Below are 19,739 nucleotides of genomic sequence, written 5' to 3' on the forward strand. Positions count from 1 at the left end.
TTGGCCCTGACCCTGCTCTCTTCTCCCTGCTCTGAGCTCAGACACCTTGGAGCCTCCCCGGGGCTGCTGAAACCGGGAGGAGTGTTTGTCACGTTCTGTTTAACCCTGCTCCCTTCTTCCCCTGAGGGCTGAGAGCTCTCCTGGCAGTGTATTACATGCCAGCTCCCCAGGAGGGAGGGTGCTGTGCACACAGCTCCCAGGGCAGCTGGGCACAGGCAGCCTGCTCCATCCCCCGCTGCCGAGGAGCCTTGGGACCCCAGCTCCGATCCCGCTTGTGTGCAGGCGAGCCCGAGCCCGGCCGAGCAGGCTGCTTGGCACCCTGCCTGTGGCTCTCATCTGCTCTTCCCCTGCAGCTGGCATGGCCCAGGCTGGCTGATGGCAGCACAGAAAGCCCTCTGTGTGCGCTGCACCACCAGGCTGCACCGACAGAGCAGTGTCCTGGCCGGGAAGTGGGCGGTCAGGAACCCTCCTCTGATCTCCCCAGGAGCCTGCCTGCCCTCCCTCCCTCCCTCCTCTTTTTACCCTAATAAAAAAAGTAAAGGTTTATACAACAAAAGCCAGAGTTGAGTTTGCTGCCAAGAATGCATCCTGCTGGGTTCAGGTTTTGGGGCCTCTTGCTCCAAGGAAGGCACTGAAGGGCTGGAGTGTGGCCAGGGGAGCTGGGGAGGAGCCTTGACCACAAGTCTGGTGAGGAGTGGCTGAGGGGAGTGGGGCTGGGTAGGCTTCAGAAAAGGGGAGAGAGACCTCATCAGCCCCTGCAGCTCCCTCAGAGGAGGCTGGAGCCAGGTTGGGCTCTTCTCACATACAACAAGTGATAGGAGTGGTGGTGAATGGTGCCACAGCCAGCTGGCAGCCAGGCACCAGGGTGTGCCCCAGGGATCAGTGCTGGGCCCTATGCTCTTTAACATCTTTATTGATGATCTGGAGGAGGGGATGGAGTCCATCAGCAGTAAATCTGCAGATGACAGCAAGCTGGGGGCAGGAGTTGATCTGCTGGAGGGTAGAGAGGCTTTGCAGAGGGTCCTGGACAGACTGGACAGATGGGCAGAGGCCAAGGGCAGGAGATTGAACACATCCAAGTGCCAGGTGCTGCACTTTGGCCACAGCAACCCCAGGCAGTGCTACCGGCTGAGTGGCTGAGAGCAGCCAGGCAGAGAGGGACCCGGGGGTAGTGGTTGATGGTAGGCTGAACATGAGCCAGCAGTGACCCCAGGCTGCCAGGAGGGCCAATGGCATCCTGGCCTGCATCAGGAAGAGTGTGGCCAGCAGGAGCAGGGAAGTCCTTGTGCCCTGTGCTCAGCACTGCTTAGGCCACACCTTGAGTCCTGTGTCCAGTTCTGGGCTCCTCAGCTCAAGAAGGACACTGAGAGATTGAAGGTGTCCAGAGAAGGGCAACAAAGCTGGGGAGGGGTCTGGAGCACAGCCCTGTGAGGAGAGGCTGAGGGAGCTGGGGTTGCTTAGCCTGAAGAAGAGGATGCTCAGGGGAGACCTTCTTGCTCTCTGCAACTCCCTGAAGGGAGGTTGGAGCCAGGTGGGGGTTGGTCTCTTCTCCCAGGCACCCAGCACCAGAACAAGAGGACACAGTCTCAAGCTGTGCCAGGGGAGGTTTAGGCTGAAGGTGAGGAGAAAGCTCTTCCCAGCAAGAGAGATTGGCCCTTGGGATGTGCTGCCCAGGGAGGTGGTGGAGTCTCCATCCCTGGAGGTGTTCAAGAGGGGCTTGGATGTGGCACTTGGAGCCATGGTTTAGCCATGAGGTCTGTGGTGACATCTTGGACTCGATGATCTTTGGGGTCTCTTCCAACCTTGGTGATTCTGTGATTCTGTGATCCAGACAAAGCCCTCAGGTTCTGGGTCAGTTTTAAATGATTTGCCCTTTTTTTCCCTCCCTTTTCCCCTCCAAGCTAACAGATCAGTTTGACAGAGCTGGGGAGGAACACCACCAGACACCAGGATGGGTTTGGGGTGATCCTGCTGGAAAGCAGCTCCATGGAGAAGGACCTTGGAGTCCTGGTGGGCAGCAAGTTCTGCATGGGACAGCGGTGAGCCCTGGTGGCCAAGAGAGCCAATGGGGTCCTGGGGTGCAGCAAGAAGAGTGTGGCCAGCAGGGCCAGAGAGGTTCTCCTGCCCTGCTGAGACCACAGCTGGAATATTGTGCCCTGTTTTGGGCTCCCCAGCTCAAGGGAGACAGAGACCTGCTGGAGAGAGGCTACAGGGATGACTTGAACACCTCTGCTATGAAAGAAGGCTGAGAGCCCTGGGGCTGTTTGGTCTGCAGAAGAGTGGGCTGAGAGGAGGGAGACCTTATCAATGTCTGTCAGTATCTGAGGGGTGGGTGGCAGGATGAAGGTCCCAAGCACTCTGTGGTGGTGCCCAGTGACAGGACAAGGAACAACAGGGACAAGCTGGAACCCAGGAGTTTCCACCTCAACATGAGGAGAAGCTTCTTTGGTGTGAGGGTGCTGGAGGCCTGGAGCAGGGCTGAAGAGCTGAGGGCTGGGGGTCAGGAGGGAGGGGACAGGGACAGGCTCTGCTCACTGTGCCCTGGGATAGGCCAAGGGGCAATGGATGGAAACTGCAGCACAGGAGGTTCCACCTCAACAGGAGGAGGAACTTCTTCCCTGTGAGGCTCCCAGAGCCCTGGAGCAGGCTGCCCAGAGAGGTTGTGGAGTCTCCTGCTCTGGAGACATTCAAAACCTGCCTGGATGTGTTCCTGTGTGAGCTGCTCTGGGTGACCCTGCTCTGGCAGGGGGTTGGACTGGAGGAGCTCCAGAGGTCCCTTCCAACCCAAACCATTCTGTGACTCTGTGAGGTTTCTGGCAAGAAAAGGCAGCTTCCAGAGGCAGAAAAATTCAGCTGCACAAATGCAGGGCACAAAAGGAATGACCATTGTGGATCTGGGGCCACTTTGATCCACCAGAAGCCATCGTCTGCTCTCACCATGGGGGGGGGGAGGAAGCAGCAGGGGAGTGCAGAGAAAGGATTTCATCTAAAAGGGAAACCACAGCCCAGCATGGATGGGAAATGCTCATGGCTGCAGCGTGCTGAAGCAGGGAGCAGGGTGTGGGGAGGCTCAGCACAGAGAGGGGAGGAGGCTGTGTGGCTGAGGGGACAGGAGGGGCTGTGGATGCCCAGGGGAGGAGGCTGTGTGGCTGAGGGGACAGGAGGGGCTGTGGATGCCCAGGGGAGGAGGCTGTGTGGCTGAGGGGACAGGAGGGGCTGTGGATGCCCAGGGGAGGAGGCTATGTGGCTGAGGGGACAGGAGGGGCTGTGGATGCCCAGGGGAGGAGGCTGTGTGGCTGAGGGGACAGGAGGGGCTGTGGATGCCCAGGGGAGGAGGCTGTGTGGCTGAGGGGACAGGAGGGGCTGTGGATGCCCAGGGGAGGAGGCTGTGTGGCTGAGGGGACAGGAAGGGCTGTGGATGCCCAGGGGAGGAGGCTGTGTGGCTGAGGGGACAGGAGGGGCTGTGGATGCCCAGGGGAGGAGGCTGTGTGGCTGAGGGGACAGGAGGGGCTGTGGATGCCCAGGGGAGGAGGCTATGTGGCTGAGGGGACAGGAGGGGCTGTGGATGCCCAAGGGAGGAGGCTGTGTGGCTGAGGGGACAGGAGGGGATGTGGATGCCCAGGGGAGGAGGCTGTGTGGCTGAGGGGACAGGAGGGGCTGTGGATGCCCAGGGGAGGAGGCTGTGTGGCTGAGGGGACAGGAGGGGCTGTGGATGCCCCCTCCCTGGGCCATGGCACCTGGGGACACCGTTCAGTGGCCGTGGTGCTGGTGGGTTGAGGGTTGGATCTTGAGAGGCCTTGTCCAGCTGGAACAGTTCTGTGCCTCTGGAGGGGGTTTGGTGGCAGGGGCTCAGCAGCAGAGGCAGGGCTGTGAGCTCTGGGCAAGCTGAGACAGCTGAAGGCTGTGAGGCCATTCAGTGAGACCTGGGCAGGCTGAGAGCTGGGCACAGAGGAACCTGCTGGGCTTCAGCAAGGATGAGAGCAGAGTCCTGCAGCTGGGCAGGAAGAAGAACCTGCAGCAGCTCAGGCTGGGAGGGGATCTGCTGGAGAGCAGCCCCAAGGAGAAGGAGCTGGGAGTGCTGCATGGGACAGCAATGTGCCCTGGGGGCCAAGAAGGCCAAGGGGGTCCTGGGGGGCATTCAGAGGAGTGTGGCCAGCAGAGCCAGGGAGCTGCTCCTCCCCCTCTGCTCTGCCCTAGAGAGGCCACACCTGGAATATTGCATCCAGCTCTGGGCTCCCCAGCTCAGGAGGAACAGGGATCTGCTGGAGAGAGCCCAAGGGAGGGCTGCAAGGATGCTGAAGGGACTGCAGCACTGCCTGGGGAGGAGAGGCTGAGAGCCCTGGGGCTGTTCAGGCTGGAGAGGAGAAGGCTGAGAGGGATCTGATCAATGCCTATCAATAGCTGAGGGCTGGGGGTCAGGAGGGAGGGGACAGGGACAGGCTCTGCTCACTGTGCCCTGGGATAGGCCAAGGGGCAATGGATGGAAACTGCAGCACAGGAGGTTCCACCTCAACAGGAGGAGGAACTTCTTCCCTGTGAGGCTCCCAGAGCCCTGGAGCAGGCTGCCCAGAGAGGTTGTGGAGACTCCTGCTCTGGAGACATTCAAAACCTGCCTGGATGTGTTCCTGTGTGAGCTGCCCTGGGTGACCCTGCTCTGGCAGGGGGTTGGGCTGGATGATCTCTGGAGGTCCCTTCCAACCCCTGACACTCTGAGAGCCTGTGTGTGATTGGTCATGACGATCTCCAAGTCTCTTCCAACCTCAGCAGTTACTCTCTGATCCTCACTCTGTTTCCAAGAGCTCAGCCTTTGCTTCAGAGAGGACAGATGGCCTCAGATCAGCTTCTGCTACGAGCGGCTGCGTGGAGCTGAGGCAGGGACCGTGACTCAAACCTGACTGCTCGAGCTGCCAAGAGCAGAAATGAGAGCTGCCAGTGTGGCAGCCTGCTGGCCAGCTCGTTCCCAAAGCCTGCTTCTGCCCTGGGAGGGACAGCAGGGCTCAGGGATGACCAATGAGCAGAAAATAACACAGCCTTGGGGCTGAGCTCTGCCCAAGCTGCCTCTGCAGAGGAGCCACCGTCGGCCCTCTGCGAGGGCTGCTCTTTGCTCCCACAAGATCCAGGTCACACAGGGCAGCTGTGATTAATCCTGGCAGAACAGGAGTCTGCAGCAAAGGATAATTACTTTAATTAGCTGTCAGTGTGTTGTTCTGTCTGTGGAGACATGCTTGCTTACCCTTCTCCCCCAGGGAGCTGATCGCTGAAGGACTCATCTGAAGGGGGTGAGGAGCCAGCAGTGTCCCTGTGGCACAGCACAGCACTGACAGCAGAGTGACAGAGCCAGGGACAGGCCAGGGAGGGTTAACCTGCTGCAAGGGCATGGGCTGAACCTGTGCCCAGCTCAGCTGTGTGTTTCCAAGTTGCTTTCTTGGTTTCATTTAAGTATTTCAAAGCTGTTTGCTTGCTGCATGAATGCAGCAGCTCCTGGCTGCCTTCTGCTAACAGCTGCCAGTGCCCAGGACAGGCATCGAGGAAAGCAGCAGCCCAGCCCTGCCTGACTTCTGCTGTTACACTGCCAGCTGGCTGAGCCCATCCCACAGCCTCAGGAAAGTGGCACTGGAAGGGAGCTCTGGAGATCATCCAGGCCAAGCCCTGCTCCAGCAGGGCACCCACAGCACAATGCCCAGCACCACAGTGCCCAGGGGGGGTTGGAAGCTCTCCACACCAGGACACTCCACAACCTCTCTGGGCAGCCTGCTCCAGGCCTCCAGCACCCTCACAACAAACAACTTTCTCCTCCTCTTCACATCCAACCTCCAGGGCTCCACTCTGTGCCCCTTGCTGCCCCTTGGCCTGGCCCTGGGCACCACTGAGCAGGGTCTGGCCCCAGCCTCTTGCCCCCCACAGCTCCTTTAGCTCTTGCTGAGCATTGCTCAGCTCCCCTCTGGGGCTGCTCTTCTGCAGGCTCTCAGCCCCAGGGCTCTCAGCCTTTGCTCCTCCCAGAGCTGCTCCAGCCTCCCCTGGACTCTCTCCAGCAGTTCTCTCTCTCTCTCCTGAACTGGGGAGCCTAGAATTGGATGGAGGACTCCAGATGTGGCCTCCCTAGGGCAGAGAAGGTGGTGAGGAGAACCTCCCTTGCCCTGCTGGCCACACTCTTCTTCATGGGTCAGAGCAGAGGTGGGGGAATCACGTCCTTCTATCTGGTCACACTTCTCCATGCACCCCAGGACCCCACTGGCCTTGCTGGCTCATAGAATCATAGAATCAATAACGTTGGAAAAGACCTCAGAGATCATCAAGTCCAACCTATGACCCAACACCTCCTGACAACTAAACCATGGCTCCAAGTGCCACATCCAGTCCCCTCTTGAACACCTCCAGGGACGGGGACTCCACCACCTCCCTGGGCAGCACATCCCAGTGGCAAATTACTCTGTCTGGGAAAAACTTTCTCCTCACCTCCAGCCTGAACCTCCCCTGGCACAGCTTGAGACTGTGTCCTCTTGTTCTGGTGCCTGGGAGAAGAGACCAACCCCTTCCTGGCTATAACCACCCCTCATGAGGCCCAGCCCGGTCCCCCTGTTCCCCCCCGCCCGGCTCTTTGCACGCCCGCAGCGCTCAGCCCCTGCGCACAGCTCCTCCGCTTTATTTCTCGCCTCTGCCAGCAGCGCCAGCCGCCCGCCCGGCTCACACGGGTCTCCCTCGAAAGGAAAGCGCTATGCCCAGCAGCTCCCTGCCCAGCTCCTCCTGCGCCCCTCCGGGGCTGAACTCGGCGGAGAGCTCCCGGAAGGTGACTCCGACGCGGCGGCGGCGGATGTGGCGCCGGTGGATGCTGTGCTTCCAGCCGTAGCGCGCCGCGCCGCGCAGCACCAGCAGCGAGCGCCGCGCCAGGGCGATGCCCACCCGCACCTCCCGGCTGCCCACCAGCCTCGGCGGCGGCACAAGCCGCTCGCTCCGCTCCCGCCCTGCGTCTCCGCCTGCCGGCAGCGCTCCGCGGAGGCTCCCTTCCCCGTTTCCTTTCCCGGCAACGGGAAAGAGCTGGATGCTGTCCTCCGAGTCGCGGGACATGGAGAGCACGGTTGGGGAGAGCAAGTTGAGGCTAACCAACCTCTCCCCCCACAGCCAGCAGTCGTCGAAGTGCGGGTCGATGGCAGAGCCTCTCTCTGGCCTGTAGTCCAGATTGCACTGCTCCACGGGGAAGAAGTCACCCAGCACAGGGCAGGCCTCCATCTGTGCCACAATCTTCTTGCTGAAGCTTGGCAAACCACTGAAGCTGCCAGCTTTCAGCCTCTGCTTCTTGAAGTTCACTTTGGGTCCATAGTCCTGTTGGAAAAGAAGGGAAGGAAGTCACTGTTAAGGAAAAATTCCAGGATGAGTCTTTCTGGTGAGGCTGTGGTCCCCATGGGGCTCATGGTTAAGACTCTGGAGTGCTTGTCTCTCCCAGGGACTTGATCACCAGATAGCAAAGGGACTCAGAGAAGTGACATAGAATCATAGAATCAATAAAGGTGGAAAAGACCTCAGAGATCATCAAGTCCAAGCTGTCACTCAACACCTCCTGACAACTGAACCATGGCTCCAAGTGCCACATCCAAGCCTCTCTTGAACACCTCCAGGGATGGGGACTCCACCACCTCCCTGGGCAGCACATCCCAAGGGCCAATCTCTCTTGCTGGGAAGAACTTTCTCCTCCCCTCCAGCCTGAACCTCCCCTGGCACAGCTTGAGACTGTGTCCTCTTGTTCTGGTGCTGGGTACCTGGGAGAAGAGACCAACCCCCACCTGGCTACAACCTCCCTTCAGGGAGCTGCAGAGAGCAAGAAGGTCTCCCCTGAGCCTCCTCTTCTCCAGGCTAAGCAACCCCAGCTCCCTCAGCCTCTCCTCCCAGGGCTGTGCTCCAGACCCTTCCCCAGCTTTGTTGCCCTTCTCTGGACACCTTCCAGTGTCTCAGTGTCCTTCTTGAGCTGAGGAGCCCAGAACTGGACACAGGACTCAAGGTGTGGCCTAAGCAGTGCTGAGCACAGGGCACAATGACTTCCCTGCTCCTGCTGGCCACACTCTTCCTGATGCAGGCCAAGATGCCCTTGGCCTTCTTGGCCGCTGCACAATCACAGATTCATAGAATGGGTTGGGTTGGAAGTGACCTTAAAGATCCAATTCCAACCCCCTGCCATGGGCAGGGACATCTCCCACCAGCCCAGGTTGCTCAAGGCCTCCTCCAGCCTGACCTTGAACACCTCCACCAGGGAGGGTACACCCACAGCCTCCCTGGCCAACCTGTGCCAGTGCTTCACCACCCTCATTGTAAAGAATTTCTCTCTAATATCATCAATCTCTCTGCAATGAGGCTCTCACCTGTAAAGTAAAACCAAAACACCCACTTCTAGCACTGGGAGATCTAAAAGAGACCTAAGAGGTCTAAAAGAGATCTAAAAGAGGGAGATTGAGAGTAGAAGAAACTTTTTACAGTGCAGGTGGTGGGCACTGGCCCAGGCTGCCCAGAGAGCTGGGAGCTGCCCCATGGCTGGCACCAGTGCAGGTTAGGTTGGTTGGGGCTGTGAGCACCCTGCTGTGGTTGGGGATGTCCCTGTTGGACTGGATGAGCTTGCAAGGTCCCTTCCCACCCAACCCAGCCTGGGATTCTGTGAGAAGAGCTTCCCTTTTCCAGCAACATCTAGGAACAAGTGAGCTGCTGCAGGCAAACCTGTTTCCTCCGGCCAGACTGTGAGGGTTTCCAGTCATCTCGATCCATCAGCTCAACTATCTCAGCTTCTTCATCTTCAGTAATGAACTCCTCTAGGAGAGACACCCCTGGAAATGGGAATGCCCAGCCAGCAAATTCTGAGTGCTCATTTCCTACAGCCAGGCCTGATGCTGGACAGTAAGTGAAATTATCTTCTCCCTGCAGGAAATAGCAACAGAGAGGAAAACAGCAGTGGGAGACACTCAGCACGAGAAGGTGATTCTGCAAGCAGGACACTGAGAGGCTGGAGCAGGTCCAGGAAAGGGCAAAAAAGCTGGGGAAGGGTCTGAAGAAAAGAGCTGGGAAGGAGCAGCTGAGGGAGCTGGAGGTGTTCAGTTGTTCCCCAGGAGGGTGGTGAGAGCCTGGCACAGGCTGCCCAGGGAGGTGGTGGAAGCCTCCTGCCTGGAGGTGTTTGCAGCCAGGCTGGAGGTGGCTGTGAGCAACCTGCTGCAGTGTGAGGTGTCCCTGCCCATGGCAGGGGGTTGGAACTGGCTGAGCCTTGAGCTCCCTTCCAGCCCTGACAATTCTGATTCTGTAGTTTAGTAGTGACCTGGCAGTGCTGGGTTCATGAGCTGATGATCTGAAAGGTCTTTACCAACCTAAATGATTCTGTGATTGTGTATTTACACAAGCAGAAGATAGCTCTGCCTGGTAAGCTCCCTGCAGTGGAGCTCTGGCCTGGAGAACCAAGCGTTCAAGGCAGCCAGGCATCAATACCTGAGTGGTGTGAGGGGAAGTCACTTCTGCAGGTTGGGAAGCAGCAGCCCAAACTGCCTTGGGAGGCACAAAACCAATGGGGCCTGGCTCAGGCTGCCCTAAAACGTTCTGCCTTTGAACTAGGAAGAGATTCTTTAGAGTGGGGACACACTGGAAACTTGAGCAAGGCCTCATCCAACCTTACCTTGAACACCTCCAGGGAGGAGAACATCCACAACCTCCCTGGGCAGCCTTAGGTTGTCTTAAACACCTCCAGGGAGCCACAACCTCCCTGGGCAACCTTAGGTTGTGGGAAATAACAACGGAGAGGAAAACGGCAGTGGGAGACACTCAGCACAAGAAGGTGATTCTGCAAGCAGGACACTGAGAGGCTGGAGCAGGTCCAGGAAAGGGCAAAAAAGCTGGGGAAGGGTCTGAAGAAAAGAGCTGGGGAGGAGCTGGGGGAGCTGGGGGTGTTCAGTTGTTCCCCATGAGGGTGGTGAGAGCCTGGCACAGGTTGCCCAGGGAGGTGGTGGAAGCCTCATCCCTGGAGGTGTTTGCAGCCAGGCTGGAGGTGGCTGTGAGCAACCTGCTGTGGTGTGAGGTGTCCCTGGCCATGGCAGGGGGGTTGGAGCTGGCTGAGCCTTGAGCTCCCTTCCAGCCCTGACAATTCTGTGATTCAGCCTGGAGAAGAGGAGGCTGAGGGAGACCTTATTGCTCTCTACAGCTCCCTGAGAGGAGGCTGAAGTTAGGTAGGGATTGGTCTCTTCTCCACGGGAGCAGGTGACAGAAGGAGAGGACGTGGCCTGAAATTGTGCCAGGGCAGGGTTAGGTTGGAGAGGAGGAAAAATGTCTTTGGTGCCAGAGTGGTCAGGGATGGGCACAGGCTGCCCAGGGAGGTGGTAGAGTCCCCATCCCTGGAGGTGTTTCGAGAAAGGTGTGGCCATGGCACTTGGGGACAGGGTTTGGTGGCCATGGTGGCGCTGGGTGGATGGTTGGATGATCTTAGGTGGCTTTTGCAAGCCAAACAATTCTGTGCTGTCCATGATTTATCCCTGCAACCTTGATGCTGCAGTGTGCAAAGTGGCTGTACAGGGCATTTGCCAGCTGCTTTTGGGGAACAACCCTTCCCTGCTTTTCTTGCACCTGCTGGTTTGAAGGTGATTTTCTTCCCTACTAATATCCTGCAAAGAGCAGGGAGAAGAGATGATCCTCAGTGAGGAGATGGATGGTGGATATCACCCAGAGTGGCTGTAGAGGGGGTTTGTCACATCAGTAAATGTTGGATGAGGGAAATTGATGCCAATGGCCAAGGTCAAAAGGCCAAGCTGCAGCAAACCTGCCCTGTCTTGGTGAGACTCTGGCACAGGTTGCCCAGGGAGGTGGTGGAAGCCTCCTGCCTGGAGGTGTTTGCAGCCAGGCTGGAGGTGGCTGTGAGCAACCTGCTGTGGTGTGAGGTGTCCCTGGCCATGGCAGGGGGGTTGGAACTGGCTGAGCCTTGAGGTCCCTTCCGGCCCTAACAATTCCATGAAGCCCATGTGAGAGCGGGGAGCTGCCGGGTGCCTCTGCAAAGTTACTCCAGCAGAGCCACGCAGGTTCTGCTCACAACCACCCCGGGGAGGTCGCCGCACCTAGCCCTGGGGGGGGCTCTGCTTTGCCCCCAGCCCCTCCAAGGGCCATGCAGCCCCCTGGCAAGCCAAAGCCAGGTCCCAGGGGGGTGCCGCATCCCCTCCCGAGCCCCCTCAGCGCCGAGCTCTGCCGCCTCCCCCTCCCCTTCCCCAGCTCGCTCGGGACCCGCCGGCACGCACCGAGGGGCACAGAGCAGCCGCGCCCCCATGTCCCCCCCCATCCTCCCGCCGAACCGAGCCCCGCCCCGCCGCTGGCCCCGCCCCGCCGCCCCCTCCCCGGTACCTGCGGGGGCGGAGCGGCCTGCGCGGGCCCCTCGCAGAGCAGGCAGGAGCGGATCCCCTTGCAGCCGCAGCCCGCCGGCGCCTCCATCCTCCGGCTGCGCTGAGGATACGGCTTCCCCTCTCCTCCTCCCTCCGTTCCTCCCCGGCTCCTCTTCCTCTTCCTCTTCCCCTGCCGGCGGCGCGGCCCGCTCCAGGTGAGGGCAGCAGGGGCGTGCCGGGGCCGGGGCCGGGGGCGGCGGCGGGACGCGGGGGCCGGGCGCAGGCCGCGCGGGCCGGTGCGGGGTGGCGCCGGGGGGGCGGGCGCGGACTCGCTCTCCCAGCAGCCTCCGCGGCACGGAGCAGCGGTGCTGGGCCCGGCCGCCTCGCGGGGGCTGCTGGGAGTTGTAGTCCGCGCCCTCAGCGCACACCCCGCGGGCCGCCTGGGGCCGCAAGATCGGGGCACGGGGGAGGCGGTGTCGGCCCGGAGCCGCTCAGCGGCCAGCTCGGCGCCAAGCCGGGCCCACCGGCCCTGCCCGCGGGCGGTGCTGCGGCCTGCGCCCAGCCCCCGGTGGTCCCACGGCCTGCGCCCAGCCCCCGGGTGGCCGCGGCCCCAGGGACCGGCCCGGAAGGCGACCCCGGCAGCGCTGCCGGTCCGAGGGCATCGCTGTCATCACCGGCACGGCGTGGCGAGCGCCGCGGGCAGCCCCAGGCCCTCCGCTTCAGGCCAGGCTGTGCTCCAGCCGGAGCGGGGTACCTAAAGCCGGACTCGGGTTAATTTCAGGTCCTTTAGTCTGGCCTAAATCGCCACCTGCCGTGGGGCTGCTGACTGCGCCGAGGGGCTGCCGCGGGGCAGGAGGAGGCCGGGCGGCCGTTCCTGGAACTGGGTTGGGGGTCCGGGGGTCGCCTTTTGCAGCATCACCCGGGGGGTGTGGGGGTGGTGCAGCACGTGATGGGGCCTTGCCAGCAGCTCCCGTGGTGTGACAGGGGGCACAGCTGTGGCTGAGGTGTTGGTGAGGTCAAAAAGAGGGTGATGAGAGCGTCCACAGTCACGTTTGTCTTCCATTAGAGCTTGGGGAGGTTTACTCTTCTCAGAGAGAGGAATTGGCCCTTGGGATGTGCTGCCCAGGGAGGTGGTGGAGTCCCCATGCCTGGAGGTGTTCAAGAAAGGCTTAGATGTGGCACTTGGAGCCATGGTTGAGTTGTCAGGGGGTGTTAGGGATTAGGTGATAGGTTGGACTTGCTGATCTCTGAGGTCTTTTCTAACCTGGTTGATTGATTCTGTGATTGTATGATTCTGTGGTTCTATTCAGTTCAGCAGGTGATGCTCTGATCCTGTGGTCTGGCTGCTTTCAGTGACAGCTGAGCTGAAGGATCAAAGCCTGACCAGCTGCTGCTCAAACTGTTTTTCAGGCTGTTTGTGCTGGTGTATATAATCCTCCACCCAGGAGGGATTGTGCAGGCCCCCAGGTGTTAACAAAGCAGTGCCCTGTTGCTCATCATACCAGTGGTCCAGGGGCTGAAGGTATGTCAGGGTGCTGGAGTCCAGCCTAGGGACAGCTTGGTGCTTTGTGTGTTCCTCAGGCTGTGCTGGAGTGCTGTTCAGGCAGCCATGAGGCTTAACACAGAGAGACAGTTGTGAGCCAGGCCTTGGAGCTCTTCTCTCTGTTACTTCCCTCTGTTGGAATTTGTGTCAGAAAGAGTGGCAGGCCGTGAAGCAGGAATTTCCTGAAGCTCCTCTGGCCCTGTTGGGGTTGCTGTTCCAAGCCTCAGTGTAGCCATGGATGTGTGTGTGCTGTCCTGCCCACAGCCAGGCATGGAGGCATCTTTAATTAGCAATAACATATGGAATCTGTTGGTGTTTTTGCCTTGGTGAGGAAAGGATCTTATTGAAGCAGGGCTGGAGGAGGCCACAGCAGTGCTGGCAGGGCTGGAAGCCCTCTACTGTGAGGCCAGGCTGAGAGAGTTGGCCTTGGGCAGCCTGGAGAGGAGAAGGCTCCAGGGAGAGCTTCTGGTGGTCTTGCAGAGCTTCAAGGGGAGATCAGAGAGCTGGGCACAGACTTCTGAGCAGGGCCTGCTGGGCCAGGCCAAGGGGAGATGGTTTGAAGTGCAAGAGGGAGCTTGAGAGTGGAGAGGAGGAGAAATGTTTGGTGCTGAAGGTGGGGAGAGCCTGGCCCAGGCTGCCCAGAGAGCTGCCCCATGGCTGGCAGCAGTGCAGGGCAGGATGTGTGGGGCTGGGAGCAGCCTGCTGGGGTTGGGGATCTGACTGCAGGGGGTTGGACTGGGTGAGCTTTAAAGGTCCCTTCCCACCCACCCCAGCCTGGCATTAGCAATTGGTAGGTGTTTACATTTCTGCTAATTAATTCAAACTGGAGGGGAAATTGAGAAGCTGTCAGCCAAGAGTCTCCATCTGGCCAGGCCAGTGAGTGCTCTGTGCTGTGTCCTTGGGAGGGAGGTGTTCACCACAGGGGGGTTTCTTCTGGCTGTTGCTGTTTATGTGGAAGCCTGTTGGAGATCTTGGAGCAGAGCCCTGTTGCTGAGGAGAGGTACAGAGAGGCTCAGAAGAGGTGCAGAGGCTGTCCTGGTTGACAGCAGCTGAACATGAGCCAGCAGTGTGCCCAGGAGGCCGAGAAGGCCAAGGGCATCCTGGGCTGCATCAGGAAGAGTGTGGCCAGCAGGAGCAGGGAGGTCATTGTGCCCTGTGCTCAGCACTGCTTAGGCCACACCTTGAGTCCTGTGGCCAGTTCTGGGCTCCTCAGTTCAAGAAGGACATTGAGAGACTTGAAGGTGTCCAGAGAAGGGCAACAAAGCTGGGGAGGGGTCTGGAGCACAGCCCTGTGAGGAGAGGCTGAGGGAGCTGGGGTTGCTTAGCCTGCAGAAGAGGAGGCTCAGGGGAGACCTTCTTGCTCTCTCCAGCTCCCTGAAAGGAGGTTGTAGCCAGGTGGGGGTTGGGCTCTTCTCCCAGGCCTCCAGCACCAGAACAAGAGGACACAGTCTCAAGCTGTGCCAGGGGAGGTTCAGGCTGGAGGGGAGGAGAAAGTTCTTCCCAGCAAGAGAGATTGGCCCTTGGGATGTGCTGCCCAGGGAGGTGGTGGAGTCCCCATCCCTGGAGGTGTTCAGGAGGGGACTGGATGTGGCACTTGGAGCCATGGGTTAGCTGTCAGGAGGTGTTGGGTGAGAGCCTTGATGACCTCTGAGGTCTTTTCCACCCTTATTGATTCAATGATTCTATGAGAGGTGAGACCCTCCTGGTCTTGAGTGCCATCAGCCTGTGTACAACTGTCACCTACAGCAGGTCTGTCACTTGATCAGCCAAGGGAAGACCTTGCTGTGGTGTTGGGGGGGGGGCTGGGTGCCCAGCAGCTTCTGCTGCTTGTGTTGCATCCACGTGGCAAAGGCAGCACCAAACCCAGCAGCGAAGCTCATAGCATCCCTCGCCCCCCTGGAGCCTCCTGCAGGGGCTTCCTCTGCTGCTTCTGCTCCCTCTTCTGCTTCTTTCTTTGACCAGGAAGGCTACAAGGAGAGCTCCTGCAGCTGCCTGCTTCCAGCAGAGGGGTGGAGATCAAAGATGTCCAAGATCACCACAGAGCTGCTGCTGGAGAGAGCGGTGCCCAAGTCCACCAGGCTGCGGAAGATCGAGACGCTGAAGTGAGTGCCGAGCCCCCGGGCCTGGGGGGCTGCAGCTCAGCTCAGCCTGGGGCACACTTCCCCCTTCTTCCCTCTGTCCCCCCATTTGTTTCCTTTTTGCCCCTCCATTCTCTTTTTTCTTTTCCCCTTGGCTCCCTTGCTTCCTGCCCCCCCCCCCCCCTTGGCTCCCTTGCTTCCTCCTTGGTTGTTCTTTGTTATTTCCTTCCTCCTGGAAACAGAAGGCTGGATCCACAGCCCAGGAGGGGAGGTGGCCCTGCTGATGGGGGAGGACTGGGGGAGCTGCCAGCACTAGATAGCTTATCAGCAGTTCCCTCCTCTTTTCCCCCTTTCTGTTCTCTGTGTGCTGCCATCTTCTCTCTGCAGACCAGCCTCAGGCTGCTTTAAAACTGCTTAACCTTCAGGGATGCTCCCCAATACACTTTTGCCCTTGCTGGGTCCTGAAAGCCAACAAGAATCTCTTCTGGCCTGGATTTTGGGAGGTTTCAAACCCACTCTGGGCATTGTTTGCCCTCCCTTCATTCCTCCCCAGTGCTTTCTATCCCCAGGAGGTCTGATGATGTTGGTACCTCAAACACTGCAGGAAAGGAGAAGGAACTCTGACACACTTCACTAAATCCACCTCAGTTGCTCAGATCCTTAGCCCTGGAAGGTGTCTTTCCAAACCTTCAGTACAGTGGAACTCCCCTGTTGCAGGTCTGCCAATTCCTGCTTGGCACTTTGGTTGTTGCTGATGACAACCTCAGGAGGCTCAACAAGACCAAGGGCAAGGTCCTGCAGCTGGGGCAGGGCAATCCCAGGCACTGCTAGAGGCTGGGCAGGGACTGGCTGCAGAGCAGCCCTGGAGCAAAGGCCTTGGGGGTGCTGGGGGAGGAGAAGCTCAGCAGGAGCCAGCAGGGAGCACTTGCAGCCCAGAGAGCCAAGCAGAGCCTGGGCTGCAGCAAGAGAAGTGTGGCCAGCAGGGCCAGGGAGGGGATTCTGCCCCTCTGCTCCACTCTGCTGAGACCACAGCTGGAGCTCTGGGGCCAGTTCTGGAGCCTCTGTGCCAGGAAGGATCTGGGGGTGCTGGAAGGTGTCCAGAGCAGGGCCACGAGGAGGAGCAGAGGGCTGGAGCTGCTCTGCTGTGAGGACAGACTGAGGGAGTTGGGGTTGTGCAGGCTGGAGAGGAGAAGGCTTTGAGGAGACCTCATTGTGGCCTTCCAGGATCTGCAGGGGGCTCCAGGAAAGCTGGGGAGGGACTTTTGAGGGTGTCAGGGAGGGATAGGACTGGGGGGGATGGAACAAAACTAGAAGTGGGGAGATTGAGATTGGCTGTGAGGAAGAAGTTGTTCCCCAGGAGGGTGGTGAGAGCCTGGCATAGGCTGCCCAGGGAGGTGGTGGAAGCCTCCTGCCTGGAGGTGTTTGCAGCCAGGCTGGAGGTGGCTGTGAGCAACCTGCTGTAGTGTGAGGTGTCCCTGGCCATGGCAGGGGGCTTGGAGCTGGCTGATCCTTGAGGTCCCATCCAACCTTGCCAGTTTTGTGATTCTTCCATGCAGCTTTGTACCTGCAGGGGTTGTGCAGGGTTAGGTTTCATGAGGTCTATTTGGGGACCACTCTGAGCCTCTCCCCAGAGTGCCACAGTGGCAGTGCTCTGCTTTGCTGCCCACTGGCTTCTGGTCTCCCTTTCTGTGCTTTGCCTGGTGAGGTTTCTGAGAGAAGGAGAAGTGTTCCTGCTCTGGCTTCCTAATCTTGTTTACCTCATTTGCTCACACTTTGTTTAGATTTAGGAGGCCTTTGTTTGCTGAAGGAACTCAGCCTTGTTTTGGCTGTGTGGACTAGAAGCTCCCTTTGAGGCTCAGCTAAATGATCTGATCAGATCTAAATGACCCTTCTCTTAATATCATAAACTCACAGACTGCTAGGAGTTGGAGGGGACCTCTGGAGCTCATCCAGGCCAAGCCCTGCTCCAGCAGGGCACCCACAGCAGCTTGCCCAGCACCACAATGCCCAGGGGGGGTTGGAAGCTCTCCACACCAGGACACTCCACAACCTCTCTGGGCAGCCTGCTCCAGGCCTCCAGCACCCTCACAACAAACAGCTTTCTCCTCCTCTTCACATCCAACCTCCTGGGCTCCACTCTGTGCCCCTTGCTGCCCCTTGGCCTGGCCCTGGGCACCACTCAGCAGAGTCTGGCCCCAGCCTCTTGCCCCCCACAGCTCCTTTAGCTCTTGCTGAGCATTGCTCAGCTGCCCTCTGGGGCTGCTCTTCTGCAGGCTCTCAGCCCCAGGGCTCTCAGCCTTTGCTGCTCCCAGAGCTGCTCCAGGCCCCTCAGCAGCTCTGCAGCCTCCCCTGGACTCTCTCCAGCAGTTCTCTGTCCCTCCTGAACTGGGGAGCCCAGAACTGGACCCAGGACTCTCCCTAGGACAGAGTAGAGGTGGAGGATAACCTTCCTCAACCTGCTGGATACACTCAGGACCCCATTGGCCTTCTTGTCCCCCAGGGCACATTGCTGCCTCATGGGGAACTTGTCTCCTAGCACTCCCAGGTTCCACCCTGTGCCCCTTGCTGCCCCTTGTGCTGTCCCTGGGCACCACTCAGCAGAGTCTGGCCCCAGCCTCTTGCCCCCCCCAACTCCTTTAGCTCTTGCTGAGCCTTTCTCAGCTCCCCTCTGGGGCTGCTCTGCTCCAGGCTCAACATTCCCAGGGCTCTCAGCCATGCTCTTGGACCCAAAGTGCTGCTGTCACAGAGGAGGGGGATCTCTTCCCCCCCCCCCCCCCCCCCCCCAAATCTGTTGTACATTTGCTATTGCAAAGGAGAATCCCTCTGGCTTGGTGGCAGCCTTGGCATCTGATTTGGATGGTTTAGGTTGGAAAGGACTTGAAAGATCACCTAGTTCCACCCTCCCTGCCAACAGGCAGGGACTGCTTTCACTAGGCTAGGTTGCTCCAGGCCTCATCCCACCTGGCTTTGAACACCTCCAGGCTTGGAACATCCTCAGCTGCTCAGGACAGCCTATTGCAGTGCCTCAGCACCTTCAGGAGGGAGAACTTCTTCCTGATGCCCAGTCTAAAGCCAGGTTTTTCCAGCTAGGAGCCCTCATCCCTTGTCCTGTCATGCTGTGTCTTTGTAACAAGTCCTTCTCCAGCAGCTCTGTAGCCTCCTTCAGATACTGGAAGGCTGCTTCTGAGCTCTCCCTGCAAGTTAGTTCCAACTTCCCAAGCTGGGAATTTAGTTCTTTGGAAGCAGCCCAAATGATCTGGGGACCTACCTTGCTCTTGGCCTGAACTGACTTCCTTACTCCAGAGAAGAAAACCTCTGGGCTGGCTCAGCAAGCTGATCCAGTTTGCCCCAAGGGGGTGGGAGTGCCCCAGGCTGGAGCTGTGCCAGGGGAGCCTCAGCTTGGACATGAGGAAAGATTTCTTCCCAGCAAGGGCTCTCAGGCACTGGCCCAGGCTGCTCAGAGCTGAGCTCCAGCTGCCAGAAGGTCTCCAAAGCTGAGGGAGAAGCTGGAGGGGAGGGGAGGATAGGATAGGATAGGATAGGATAGGATAGGATAGGATAGGATAGGATAGGATAGGATAGGATAGGATTAACCAGGTTGGAAAAGACCTCAGAGATCAGCAAGTCCAAGCTGTCACTCAACACCTCCTGACAACTCAACCATGGCTCCAAGTGCCACATCCAAGCCCCTCTTGAACACCTCCAGGGATGGGGACTCCACCACCTCCCTGGGCAGCACATCCCAAGGGCCAATCTCTCTTGCTGGGAAGAACTTTCTCCTCCCCTCCAGCCTGAACCTCCCCTGGCACAGCTTGAGACTGTGTCCTCTTGTTCTGGTGCTGGGTGCCTGGGAGAAGAGCCCAACCCCCACCTGGCTACAACCTCCCTTCAGGGAGTTGGAGAGAGCAAGAAGGTCTCCCCTGAGCCTCCTCTTCTGCAGGCTAAGCAACCCCAGCTCCCTCAGCCTCTCCTCCCAGGGCTGTGCTCCAGACTCTTCCCCAGCTTTGTTGCCCTTCTCTGGACACCTTCAAGTCTCTCAATGTCCTTCTTAAACTGAGGAGCCCAGAACTGGACACAGGACTCAAGGTGTGGCCTAAGCAGTGCTGAGCACAGGGCACAATGACCTCCCTGCTCCTGCTGGCCACACTCTTCCTGCTGCAGGCCAGGATGCCCTTGGCCCCCTGGGCACACTGCTGGCTCCTGTTCAGCTGCCATCACCCACTCCCCGTCCAGGTCCCTTTCTGCCTGGCTGCTCTCAGCCACTCTGCCCCCAGCCTGCAGCACTCTCCCAACCTCCAAGGACCTTGGTGGTGGGGGGGTTTCCCCTTCCTTTTGGCAGGGAGCCCCTGCAGCCCATTGCTGCCCTGCTTGCTTTCCAGCCTCTCCAAGCTGCAGCTGAAGCCTGGGGACCTGGACCCTCGCTTGTTCTCCCGCCTGAGGCACCTGCAGAAGCTGGATCTCTCTGACAACCTCCTGGACAAGTTCCCCAGCAGCCTGGCCCTGCCTGACCTGCGTGTCCTCAACTGCAACAACAACAAGCTGGAGGATGTCACTGCCCTCAAGCAGTTCCCCCTGCTGGAGGAGCTCACCTATGAGAACAATGTCTACCTGACAGTGAGTCACCCCCCACCTGTCCCCCTCCTTCTCCCCCCCTGCCCAGGGAAGCAGAGAAGCCAGCAGCAGTGATGCCTCCTCCTCCTGGATCCTTCATAGAGTGATGGAGAAAGGACCATAAAGGTCATCCAGTTCCAACCCCCCACCCCACTGCCATGGGCAGGGGCACCTCACACCACC

At 59.2% G+C, this 19,739-nt stretch overlaps 2 protein-coding genes across 2 annotated transcripts in view; one reads left to right on the top strand and one right to left on the bottom strand.

Annotated features, from left to right (window-relative positions):
* Positions 1–6,678: 6,678 nt before the first annotated feature.
* Positions 6,679–11,537, bottom strand: ALKBH4 (alkB homolog 4, lysine demethylase). The gene is made up of 3 exons (XM_054166597.1): positions 11,347–11,537; positions 8,701–8,898; positions 6,679–7,320 (listed from the first exon to the last, which is right to left on the bottom strand). The coding sequence occupies exons 1-3, from the start codon at positions 11,431–11,433 to the stop codon at positions 6,685–6,687; spliced, it is 921 nt and encodes a 306-aa protein (XP_054022572.1). The 5' UTR covers positions 11,434–11,537; the 3' UTR covers positions 6,679–6,684.
* Positions 11,538–12,469: 932 nt separating this feature from the next.
* The window catches only part of LRWD1 (leucine rich repeats and WD repeat domain containing 1), a 30,278-nt gene continuing 23,008 nt past the window's right edge, over positions 12,470–19,739 (top strand). The window contains exons 1-3 of the mRNA XM_054166598.1: positions 12,470–12,846; positions 14,830–14,969; positions 19,325–19,559. Of these exons, the coding sequence (XP_054022573.1) occupies positions 14,890–14,969; positions 19,325–19,559 (315 nt within the window). The 5' untranslated portion in view covers positions 12,470–12,846; positions 14,830–14,889. The remainder of the gene's footprint in view (positions 12,847–14,829; positions 14,970–19,324; positions 19,560–19,739) is intronic.

Source organism: Dryobates pubescens, chromosome 13, assembly GCF_014839835.1.
Source record: "Dryobates pubescens isolate bDryPub1 chromosome 13, bDryPub1.pri, whole genome shotgun sequence".
NCBI classification, from domain to species: Eukaryota; Metazoa; Chordata; class Aves; order Piciformes; family Picidae; genus Dryobates; species Dryobates pubescens.

Coding starts and splice junctions, on each gene's coding strand:
- ALKBH4 (XM_054166597.1), bottom strand. CDS start 11,433: ATGGAGGCGCCGGCGGGCTGCGGCTGCAAGGGGATCCGCTCCTGCCTG. Junction 8,899..11,346: donor AGGCCGCTCCGCCCCCGCAG/GTACCGGGGAGG, acceptor TATTTCCTGCAG/GGAGAAGATAATTTCACTTA. Junction 7,321..8,700: donor AGTCTGGCCGGAGGAAACAG/GTTTGCCTGCAG, acceptor CTTTTCCAACAG/GACTATGGACCCAAAGTGAA.